At 39.7% G+C, this 12,814-nt stretch overlaps 1 protein-coding gene across 2 annotated transcripts in view; it reads right to left on the reverse strand.

Moving 5' to 3' along the window:
• The window catches only part of SCAPER (S-phase cyclin A associated protein in the ER), a 183,024-nt gene that overhangs the window by 4,828 nt on the left and 165,382 nt on the right, over positions 1-12,814 (reverse strand). For both annotated transcript variants that reach the window (XM_066635063.1, XM_066635064.1), the window contains one exon: positions 2,794-2,985. In XM_066635063.1, coding sequence (XP_066491160.1) covers positions 2,794-2,985 — 192 coding nt within the window. The remainder of the gene's footprint in view (positions 1-2,793; positions 2,986-12,814) is intronic.

Raw genomic sequence — 12,814 nt, forward strand, 5'->3', positions numbered from 1 at the left:
GGCAAACTCACTTTGAAAAAAAACAGTTTACATCAGGGGTGCTCACACATTTTTGGCTCGAGAGCTACTTTGAAACCCAGCAAGGCCCGGAGATCTACCAGAGTTTTTTTTACAATGTTCACGCCATCATAACATATAACATTTATGTGTACAATGTATGTTGGTGTACCTTGAGCCCCACTGAGTATAACAGGACTTACTCCTCACTAGACATGCCTAGGATTAGGCTGTGAGGCTGCAATCCTAGCCACACTTACCTGGGAGTAAGCCCCATTGAGTACAATGGGCCTTACTCCCGGCGTTTCCTCCCAGAGGCACCTGAAAGGGGGGGGGGTCGGCACTCCGCGATCTACTCATATTGCCTCGTGATCTACCGGTAGATCGCGATCCACCTATTGAGCACCCCTGGTTTACATTCATGGCCTTGCGTGTTTATTGTTCCATGGAAGAAAAAAAGGGGGAAATATCCTATTGAGAGAATGCATGCCATGTCTGAAGTACCTTTTAGGATCCTAGCCATGAACTTGATGGATCAAGAGCTTTGACTCTGATGTCCTTAGAACTCAACAATTAATATGAAAAACAACATCAGCAACACTATAAATTCAGCAGACCTCAAACAGTCAGTATTTAAGATCTGAAAGTATTTACTAATGGGTTTTAAGGTCAAAGAGTTGGGTTAAGATCATGGACTGAAGCATGCCTTCAGAAGGCACAACTTAGTCCAGTACTGGAACTCCTGACACACAGAATCCGTGAGGATGCAAGGGAGAGGATGGAATAATGACACGTGTTTTTGTACAATTTTAGTTTTGTTCTCTCTGCTATGAACAAGGCCACCTGACCATCCTGCAAAAAGTCGCTTTTGCCTTCAGTACACTGCTCTTCAACATTCTCATCAGAACTACTATAATGGACTCATTCTAGTTAGATTTCATTCAGTGGGAGCATATACCAAGACAGAGAGCACGTTACCTAGACAGACTAGGGCCTGAAACATTCTTGCTTTATCTACTTTATCATTATCTACTTCGAGATCATTTTTGAAACAACAGTCAAGAAAAGCCTGATGTCATACAGTATAGCAGGAAAGATACTTTCCCAACAGCACCGAATGAAAAGGCTTAGGGTATAACTCTGCGCTTTTTTTTTTAACTTCTACATTTTCTGTATTTTAGTGCTCCATCTTTATACATGCATGAAACCAGACAATTTGCTTTTTTTTTTTTGCCCCCATTTCTCCCATATGGTAAACATTTATTTTCCAGTGCTAGGGTCAGATATCTCATGTTCCCCCCATAGAGGGAGGACTCTCACTACTGAAACAAATAGAACTTTGCCTGAGGAAGGTGCATAGATTGTGTCTCCTCATGATAGCAAACTGAAATTTAAGAACAAATGCAAACCTGTTTTTCATTTGACAAAATCTGAAAAGAAACAAAAATCTTTGCCTCTTATACAGCCTGTTTGTTTGTTTGTTTAATATTATATTAGATTTTTATTTCTGATGACTAAACAACTTCCAAAAGCCTCGTGGAAATTAACATGTCTTCAGGCTGCTCGGTTGTATATATCCATGTGAACCGGAAATCAAAACGTTTAAAGTACCTAAATTAATGTTCAGAAAAATCAAGCTCTATTTGACTTATGCTATAGTTTCCCAATCAGACGTTACAGCTGAATGCCAATTGGTTTCTCAGTGAAAGCAAACAAACTCATGAGCCACATAAGGCTCAATGCTCCTGATGTTTTTATTTTTTTATTTTTTCCGAATCTGCTTCTGAGCTGAACTACGCTGGAAGCACTTGGAGCATTTCTTCAAACGGTCTGCAAGCGGCTGCTGACATGTGCATACAAATAAGCTATGGGAGATCAAATGTTCCTTTAGCAATGCACTGCTAGACAATAATTTAAAAATACATTTAATATCCGGAGGAATGAAAATGTTTGAAGATTGGAAGAGCATTTCACTTCTATGCCATTTGCCTCTTTGATTGTAAGTCCATAGTTAGACCAATGAGAAAATATTAATTTTCTCTACTTGACTGGAGTTTTTTTGAGCAATAAACCCACTAATTACAGCTTCTCCGAAAGCAACACTGAAATGCAGAAGAACTGCATGACAACAGCGCTTGGGGAACTAAACAGATAAATATACTGCTATGAACAACAAACAATTCCACCAGATTTAAAGCGGGGGGGGGAGGGTAATTGTGTAAAACACAAGCTTATTTTGATCAATATTGTATTATGCAACCTGATCAATCAGTACAGTACAAAGATATTGCTAACCCTTGCATTCACTATTAATCAAAAATGAAAGTTGACATAACTAGAGATTGCAAGGTCTGAGTAGTTCACGTACTGTCACTCAAAGTACAGTTAATCAACGGTTAATCACTGTAATAGAAGTACAATTTTTTGTACACATATGTTGCTTCCTTTATCTTTTCATACTAAGTTATATTATAGCAAACAGTACCTTTGTCTGTAGAGTGGGTTCCTGAATACATAGTTTAAAAAATGAACCAGTATGAAACATACTTATACTAATGAATCTTTGAATTACTTATATCTGCTCATTTTAAATGAGAATGGAACATAATATTCAGCATGAGCTCAAATTTCTGTGTAAGTTTTTCATTCTTTAAAAAAACAAAAAACAACCTGGACAGACAGCTAAGCCTCTCATTTGGGGGGGAACCCCCTTGTTTTCTCTGAAGATCGTGTATTTTTATGTCAAATGCAAACATGTGTCTAAGCAAAAGAATACAGTCAGCCAGTAAACTGTACCTGAATGAACGTTGCGAGCAACACACAACTCATTTCTTGCTCCAGAATGATCTTGTTCTGTGAGTTATTGTAACAGGAGGCAATGAGCGTAGGAAAGAGCACTTTGATGAGGCGAGGATCACTGAAATACTGGAAGGGGAGCTGACAGAGCTTTTGCAGTACAGTCGGGTGGCGGCCAGACTGGACAATCACCTGAAAAATGCAGACAGCACAAGAACATTAGGGCAAGCTTGTGAAAACAACAACAACAAAATCAGCTGAACAGCAAAAGCTCCTGCAAATAAGACATGATGGTTATGGGAGTGCTGATTAAGAGAAAGAGCAAAGCAGTTTGTAATAACGCTTTCTTTTTCATGCACAATCTCTGCCTGGCAGGCTGAAGGACTCTTTGATAATGTATTACATGTTAAAGCAACAATGAAGACCATATACTGTATATATATTTTCACACACACACTTTTTAAGCTAAGTATGGCATAAAAGACAGAAAGAAACATTACAAGGGAAAGAGAAAATTAATACCTACGTGATGAGACCCAACAAACTGTTGAAGGGTAGCAGATAAGATTCGAGAAAAAAAATGGCCTTAAGAAGGACTGCTACTAACAAAGTGACTCTCAAGTGCACACACAATGATAAAAGCCAGTGAGCCATGCAGGGCTGAAAAGAAAACTGGTGATTGTATGTGGCACAGCACTGAGCTTCAGCAAGCAGAGACTGGAAAGATCCTCCCATTTGTACTTTTATCTGGGTTTCTATCAGTGCTGTTGACTTGGAAAAAAAGGGATTGTTTAGATAAACGGAACTGTTGTCATGCAAACTGGGTTTATAACTGTGGACATCTTAAGCCACAGAACAGCACCATTAATGTGCTCATCCAAAGAAACTCTCTTAGGTTACTTGCTTGCTCCGCAAAAGTCACGACGATAAATGGGGAATTGCCAGCATCAGATATGTTCCAACTGCACTTAATAATTGCCGCTTGACCTAAAGTTGGCTTTTCAGTATCGGAAGAAGCTCCTATATTGTTTAGGAATATTGTAAAACCTGAAGGCCGTGATTGTAAATTGTACTTGCGGGGGGAAAAAAAAAAGCATTTTACAGGTATAACCCCCCCCCCCACAAGGCATTGCTCAAATTAAAACCAGAAGGACAAAAAGGAGTGAAGGAGGCCACAGGAACATAAATTACAGGGATTTACAAGTTTTCAAAGAACTTTTAACAATTGGCTAAGAACACATTTTCAGTTCATAATGCAGTTCAGGTCAAGAACAAGATCAACAAAGTAATAGTTCACATTTTTCAGTTCAATAGCCAAAATGAAATTGAAAACCCTTCAGAGAATAAAGATAGGAACCCCTTAATTCTCCTAAATCCAAATGGAATTTTAAAGACTACCAAATATGTGAGGATGTGCCATGCTTGCAAGACATTGCACTTTTGACATTTTGAGGGAGGAAAGAAAGGTACAGTGCAGCAGGATTTCCCAATATCCCCTTGCAAATTAGATTTGAATAAAAGATACCCAAATCTATTTTTTCAAATCATAATTTTTGCAATGATTTTTCATTATTACTGCATACATTTGCTGGGTTTTAGAAGGACAGACTGCTATGAGTTGATTAAAAATGGCACCCAACATGCTTCCAAATCGGAATTTTGTGGCAATGCTATGGAACAATCTAGCATGGTAAGTAGTTCCTGAGGTCTTTCATTTCTCATTTTATGAGTCTCAAACTTCATTACCTGTTCTTTTGAACACTATGCCTTATTTGCAGCCTTTTTCTAAAACATGCGCATAGTCAACCAGAATTCATATTTTATTGACTCCTTCTCATACTTAAGACTGGGATATGGGAGAAAGTATCATCACTGAGGATTAATTTCCCAGAGATGTTGACTATTGTAAGTCTGGCATTTATCACATATGGGTTCAATTTAAAGATTTTAGTTCACTTTATGCAACATGGCTGCTAAAAATGCTACAAGTCATAGGTTGCACCCTGCCTTGAAGAAGGCAATAGGTGAACAACTTTCCTGACAAACAACAAAAGGAAACAATGATGCTTCCTCATTCCACGTCAGGGAGTGGGGAAAAGTAGTGTTTGATCTGAAGATCTATCCTTCTTGCTTTATTTATGGCACAGAAATAGTATCTCAAAACGACTTTCATTTATGGCTTCTTTTTTTGGCAGGCATTTCCAGTCCTCACTTTCTTGGGCAGAGCTCAGACAAAACTAGAACCACCCAGAGAAAGAGGTTAGAAGGGAAGAAAATCAGCAATACATCTCCTTGCGAGGGACAATAGGGGCAATTACTAGATATCTGTTTTATCTGTTTGATTAGAGTTTTCCACTCTGTGAAAGGGATTTACTAATTTTAAAACTATTTCATTATTTCGCTCTGCAGTACAACTAATTAATTAAGTTTTGAATTATATAGCATAGCTGGAGGATCTCTCAGCTAGAAATTGGATCAAAAGGTTAAGAGTTACGTATTTGCCCTTGGGCGACAGTTACATATTTTTGTATGTTATGATAGCCTGTTGCCCCAATTCAGCAGCTCTGGGTACTAACAAGGAGCTCTGCATGAGCAATGGATGTGCACCAATAGCGAAGAGAATGGGGCAGTCCCTGATCTCGCCACACTACATGAGTGCACTGGGGAGAGGCAGAGAACTTCTTACCCAAGGTGCCTGAGTTTAGCTGCACTGATGACACTCTAACTACCAAACCTAAAGATAGAATTATACGAGACGGGACACTTTGCCTTGCAGTTTACCAACATGCCGGTTTACCAAGGGGAATTCCTTGATTCAAGGAGTTTTGTTTGAAGCCGACTAGGCAATAGACTACAACAGCATTCGGTGAGGCTCTTCTTCATTTTATTTCAATTCATTAAATATTTAAAATATTTTTCAAAATATTTATTCAGGAAAACACAACAAGAAAGATTTCTTTAAAAAAAACCCAGCCTAAGGGTCCAATCAGATCTGATGTGAAAGATCCTTGATCAGATTTCCTCATTTTTTAAATCTCTTAAAAGCAGCCATGGCCCTCGCCCTCCTTCCCCACCCTTTGCACTGGAATAGGGAGGTAGAGTCCAGGAGAACTTTCTCCCACACCATTTAGTGAGTGAAATTATCCTCTCCAAGTTTCCATTTGCCCCACTGGGGAAGAAAAAGAGTACCTGTATGATGCTTGTCTTTTTCCCACAGCAAGGTTCACAGCAGCATGGAGGGAGGTGACACAGATTGGAAAAAGAATGCAAAGGGGAATCCCCCTTGCCAACTGCCTTGGCTTCATTAAAACTGGGAGTCCCCAAGTCTGCTTCAAAGTAAGGAAAAAAATGTTGGGAAAAATGGAACCACAAACTTCCCTTTCACACCTCATTTTTTAGTCCTGAAAAGCAGTTAATTTTTTCAGGGTCTGCATGTTGTCAATTCTGAATAAAAGTGAATTCTAGAATGCAACACATGAAAGTCATTAGGGTGGGATAGATGGTAGATATTTACATTGTAAACAAGATGCACACTGTAACCAATGATAGGTTATATACTGGTTATATATATCTGGGAAATGCAATAGATAAATGAAGCCTAAGTGTTTCTTGTAATAAATACATTAAACTTCAAGTCTTATTATAATCAATACATGCCACCAACATTCATGGGCATTTTTAACAGGCAACATAAATGGATCTTTGTTTCCAAGGTGCTTACAAAGTAAGACAAGGGGAAACACCAAGGGAGAGAAGAAAGAACAGGAGCAAAATGTCATTACACTTCCTTAAAACTTGGTTACAGGCAAGAATGAAGGAGTTGAGACGATAAACAAAAGGCCATGCAGAAGAGGTGGGCTTTTTTTTTCTTTTTTTCTTTTTTTTTTTAGTAAATTATGTTCCAAGTAATTTATTTTTCACCTGTTGGTTCCAACAATGACCTTCCCAGGGATACTTCCAATAATCAAATTAAGAACAACAGGAACAGTCACATAAAAACCACTAAACACGAATGAAGCAAAACACACACACACAAATATACACAAAGTAGCTCAAAATAAAATGGGGGTGGAGGTGGGAAGGATGAAACTAACCCAAAGTGTGGTAAAACACAATTGTTTTACAAAATGCTAATAAAGAAGGGCCAACCAGGTTTCTAGAAAAAGAAAGGTCCAAAACCTGGACACTACCAAAGAGTCCTGTCCCACATTAGCACCCTTAGCTCTTCTGATGGCCATGCAGTGTGAAGTAGCATCTCTATTGCTAACTTCAGTGAGTGGGCAGGATCATGTAAAATAAGGTAGTTTGTTAAATAAAACTGTGCACACTGTTATAATTAGGCAAATGATGTAATTATCCTTCCCCCTTCATACATAGGGATGTTCAGTTCACATATTTTAGTCTGAACCCAATATTTGAACTTTTGGAGAACTGTGGCAAAGAGCAATTTTATTTATTTAATTATTTTAAATATTTTATATATTTAATATTTTAAAACAATTATGCCCATCCTTCTGCCCTCACAGGGGCTTCCACGGTGCCTTATGACAATTATAAAATAAATCAAATAATTAAAAACATAAACCAATTACAGATAAAATCAAAGACCAGAAATACTGCAGATCAGCAAAAGCACTATAAGCCAAAGGCCAATGGGAAAAAAATGGGTTTTCATTAGGAGGGGGGAGCTTCATAGCTTGGGTGCCACTACCAAGAATATCCTGCTCCTTGTTCCTGTCAATTGGATCTCACTGAGGGATGGGACCTAGAGCAAGCTTTATAATGAAGATTGAAGTACATTGACCAATATGTGTAGGAGAAGGCAATCCATCACATACCTAGGTTTTAGGTTATAGGGGGGATAGGGGGCAGAAGGTGCGGTCTGGGTTGAGCTATCACCTTGCCTGAAAAGCTAAGCAGGATCAGTTGCTTGGATGGGAGACAGAGAGGCTGCTGATGGGTCCATGCAGAGGAGTGGAGCATGGAAGAATCAGCTGGCAAAACCAAAACTGATAACATCTTTGAGAAGCTGGTTTGAAGCTTGGTTGTAGCTACCTGCGAGGGCTCTGAATGTGCAAAAGCTGGCAGCCAGGATGATGACTGCAGTATGAAGGGAAACACCTGGAGAAACGAATTTTCTATGAGATAGTCCTATGGAACAATATTTGTAAAAATCATTAAAAAAAAAGATTTATGTTCACTCTGCCTATGTAAACTGCCTTTGAGAAAGGCAATATATAAATATAACAATGAATAAATAGGGCTTTAAAGGGAATACTCATGGTTTTAAATGTATTTATACACCTCTCTGGGAAGGACAAAATAAACATGAGGCTGAATATCATTCATTTATCAACAATACACTATGCCAGTGGTTCCCAAACTGTGATCCATGGCTCCCTGGGGAAATGTGGAAACCAGCTGGGGAGTCGCGGAATCCTTATGGAAAACCCCACCACCCTGTACAACGTGTAGGACTTTAGCCCTAATGGGGAGCTGCAGCCAATGGCCTAGTTGGTCAAGGAAGCCGCCAATCAAAAACATTTGGGAACCAGTGCACGAAGGAGTAGTTCCGCTTTAGCATTAGCTTTTTCTGTTTCTCCAGATCACTTATTAACTCTTATTAAACCACTCTTGCAGTGATATCAATTCATACCACTGCAGTATATAGCCCCATATGGCATGCAGGCATCTAAAAATTATTTTATTACCATTATCAAAAATTTAAAGTGATAATATACTCTTCTCTTTAGGTCTCTCTCTCATGCTATTTATTCATCTGCCACAAAGCTCTTTTCAAAGTCCTGAATCTCTGTTTCCATTTTCCACCTCTATCATGTCTCTTTCAACTGCTCCCTAACACACTGGAGTGCTTTCACATAACGCCCAACTGGCTCCCACAATGGTTTTTAAAAGTACTAAAAGTACTGACTAGGCTTCCAAGATCTTTCTGGAATGATCTTTAGCTCCCACCCTTCCCTTTCCATTACTGTCATCTTATCCTTACACGATAAGCCTGTGGCAGAGGCTGTCGGTACACCACTGATCTAGTTCTGATCTTTTGTCCACTTATGTAAAAGTTGCTTCCGCTCCGTTTTGCCTGATTCCCCCTGCAGTTCCCCTGCGTCCAACCCTAGGCTGTTCCATAGGATCCCCTGATCCTTAGCTGGGGCTTTTGGGGGGTTGTTAATGGGAAGGAGAGGTAGGGAATCCTCTAATGGGAGTTCCCTTCTGCTTGTGCAAATCAGGAATCAATCTTTCATCTCTGCTTTGGAGGTATACCCTAACAGATACAGCTAGTTGGGTGAAAAAAAAAAAGAACAATACTGTACTCAGTCTATGAAAGACTGAATGGGTGCTGGGAGAGAAGGGCTGCTGGTAAGGGTGTTCTCTCGTCTCTCAAATTTCTGCACATGGAAAATGACTGAACAAATAACGATAAGCCTAAGCATGTGTACCTGAAACAGATGCATATCCACCCCCTCTTTATCCTTGCCTCCATCTCCAGTGTTGAATTTTAGACTGTAAACTCCATGGGGCAAGGGTCTTTCTTTTAGCACTTGTAAGTTGAAAATGCCCACTGATGAAATTAACAACAATAATCATTTATTATTATCGTCATCATTATTAATACAGAACAGTTACAATTTAAAAGAAGAAGAAAGGTGTGGGAATCATGCTGTAGGATAGAGTCATGAGCAAACTGTTATTGCCCATTCCATTCCAAAGTTATTTATCTTTGATATTAGCACTTCCTTTGCACAGAAGCATTGTTGTGATGTTTCACTTACAATGCGATGAAAGTGAGATCAGCAAATATAAGCACACTTCCTTCTGATGGCTTACAGTTCCGCTTTAGGCTACAGCAACAGATAAGCTGGGTAATAACTGGAGAGAGCTAAAAGTGATTGAGGCAGGAATAGTGTCCCACAGTATGCACACACAACTCTTTTGTCTCATTATCTTCTCTGATCAAACAGGTTTTGCAGGTTTCTGAAATGACACAGCCCCCTACAAAACTTGAATAACAAAAGCAAAAGTGGAATGAATGTACCTGCTGTGATCAATGCTCTTCTTTGAAACAGATGTCAGCTCTCTGGAAAAAAAAAATTATTGCCTGCTTCTATGGCTTGTCCATCCTAGACAAGAGAGGATGAGAGCCTTCGTCCAGTTGCTGAATCTCTCCTTCAATGATACTTCAGGTGTAAAACAAGAATCTCAAAATAAACTAATACAAGGAAAAACGATGCAGCATAGTTTTGTTCCTTCACACCCAACTGCCACCAGAGCCGGCACTCCTAGCATCCAAGGCAGCATACCAAATGCTGCCTCTTAACCTGGCAGTGCACTAGCCTCTGTCACTCCTCCACCTCCTCTCCCTATTCCCTGGATTTGAAAAGGAAGAACAGAGTGGAAGAGAACAAAGTGGAGGAGAGGAAATTAATAAACTAGCACATCTTCAACACTCTGGCCCATCACTCTCCTGTCCTCGCACTTTGTCTTTCAATTAGTTCCCCTCTTTCTTTTCCAATCCAGTGAGCAGGTGTGGTGAAAATAGATGGGAGGCAGATTGCTCTGCAAATCTGCTCTGAAGGCCCACACTGGTGGAATGCATGTTTGGCTGGTGAAGCCTGCTGCAAAAGCAATGTAAAGTGCTCTGCAGCAGTGCAGCTCTGTGGTGTGCTGGCAGGCAGGCCTGAGCCTTCCTGTTCACACTAGTGGAGTGAAGGAGGCCTGCTGGAGCAGGTAGGTCCAGTGCAGGGCATGGAACTGGGTGGGGGAAGGCAGAACGGGGAGGAGATGGGGTAGGTTTGGTGGTGGCAGCAGACACCAAATCCAAACCCCTTCCTGGGCCTGATCCGCCAATGGAGCAACTCGGACTTGTGCTAGTGATATTGTTGGCACAGGTTTGAGTTGAGCCGTTGTGGCTGCTGGGGCCTACACCAATGCAAGGGGACAAATGTCCCTTTATCCTGAGGAGACCACCATCAGCCAAAAATCCCCTGTGGGATGCTGCGTAGCTCATGCCGGTGCTGCTGTATCACAGGGACTGAGGAAGGGTTAGGCCATGACCTTTTAAGCTGGTCTCATGGATGGGCTACCCCTGTGCAGATTCTAGAGGGTCTAGTGAGGGGGTTACAGCAAACACCCCTGCTTTAATGTGAACAGCAGATTATAGAACAAGGAAGAGTGGTATATGAAGAACCATGACCTTCCAGAGAATTCAGCTTGCAATGCAATGGAAATACTGAAGGAGAAATTGCCGTGTGTGGTTCTAATGTTGGGTAGACCAGAATTATTTTTGTGCATACATCAGAGAGGAACTGATCAACAACTCATCAAAAACAAACCAAGCAAGAATTCCCCGGTATGAGATAGTTGGAAGAATAGTTAAATATATTCACTACTGTCCTCAGTTATCTCCTGCTTAAAATAAATCTGCTAAATCCCACTTTGAAATGTTCTTGGTAAAAATCTGGCACTGTGCTAAGAGTCATCAAAGGGCAAGTAAGATTTTTCATGGCTGGTCAAAACAGTCCATTTGCAAATAGCATTTGATCTTAACTAGACAGGTTGTTTTCCCATCTATCAAGGAGCTGTCCAGACAACCCCTCCCACCCATTGTGGCTCAATTAAAAAAGAAATAAATCGCATCTTGTAGTTATTTATTTATTTAAATACTTACACCCCACCTTTCCATCCTGACAACAGGACACTAAAGAAGCCAATAACCAAATATCTCTAAAGGCATTATTACAAAATAATACATTAAAACACACACCCACCTACGCACCATAATAGATACATTTTCAGTAAACCAGTCAGAAAAAAAAGAGTTTGCTTTGGTAAGTGGTTTTTTTTTTCCTTCCTTTTCTTATATTCAATTAAAAATGCCTTGGTAGAAACAAGGTAAGCCTTTATAATGTAAATTGAAACACAACTTTTAAGCTCTTTGGAAAACAGTGTATAGCCATTCTAGGCATAATCCTATGTGAGTGAAATTATTATTTAAAATATTTAGATCTCGCCTTTCCTCTCCCCATCATGAAGAGACCAAGGTGGCTTAGATTTTTTTAAAAAACATACTAATAGTAGAACGATACTATTTATTTGTTGGAGGAGTGAAATAGTAACACCACCAGTGTATTATTTGAAGCAAAGTTGAATTCTATGTTAAGTGAAGGGTGAAAAGACACTCCTTTCTACTTGACCGTGTTTCTTTGCAGCTATCTTATTCCCTCTCCAGATGCAATTCTCATAGGGATGCTCAGGCTAAAAAGCTAATGGGTCTAAAAGGTCGCAACATGGCACTCGCCATACACATTGGAACATGGCCATTATGAACACTTGGACTGTTTGAAATGGGGTTTGGGGATTTTGCTTGCTTCCCTTCCACATCCTGATATACAAAGCAGTTGATGGTTTCAAAGCATCAGGAACCTGACTTCAGAAGTGTATGGGTCTAAAATAGTACAATATACCATTTAACAATTCAAGTGCTCATGCGGGGCTACTGATAACTGCATAAAAGAAATCATTTAGCTTCAAGCAGCATACTGCAAGTCTCTCTCAAGTCAGATCTGCATTATTTCTTTGCTACTCTATAAACAAATTCCAGACTGTAGGCATTTAATCAGAAGGGTATGTCATCGTCCAGGTCAAGCTCTTTTCTTCTCATTTTCGAGTCATGACATTGGAAATGCTCTAACTTACAGACAAAACATATTTTTGGTCACCACCTAATACTGAACATCTTTAAGACTAACATATTCATTTCAGCACACGTTTTCTTAGATTACAATCCACTTCATCAGATGCAAAGGATCACTTGGTTCCATTTTAAAATTCTGAGATTACATTTCTATGCCCATGTACCTATGCCCAATTCAATGCATTAGATTGCCCTGAAAACGTACTTTTTAAAAACACAATTTTGAAAGGCATTTTAAAAGAAGCTAAATATGTTAATTGTACTATATGATCAATTCACAGTAATTTTCATTTAAAAGGGCTAGTTAAG

Source organism: Tiliqua scincoides, chromosome 8, assembly GCF_035046505.1.
Source record: "Tiliqua scincoides isolate rTilSci1 chromosome 8, rTilSci1.hap2, whole genome shotgun sequence".
Taxonomy (NCBI): Eukaryota; Metazoa; Chordata; class Lepidosauria; order Squamata; family Scincidae; genus Tiliqua; species Tiliqua scincoides.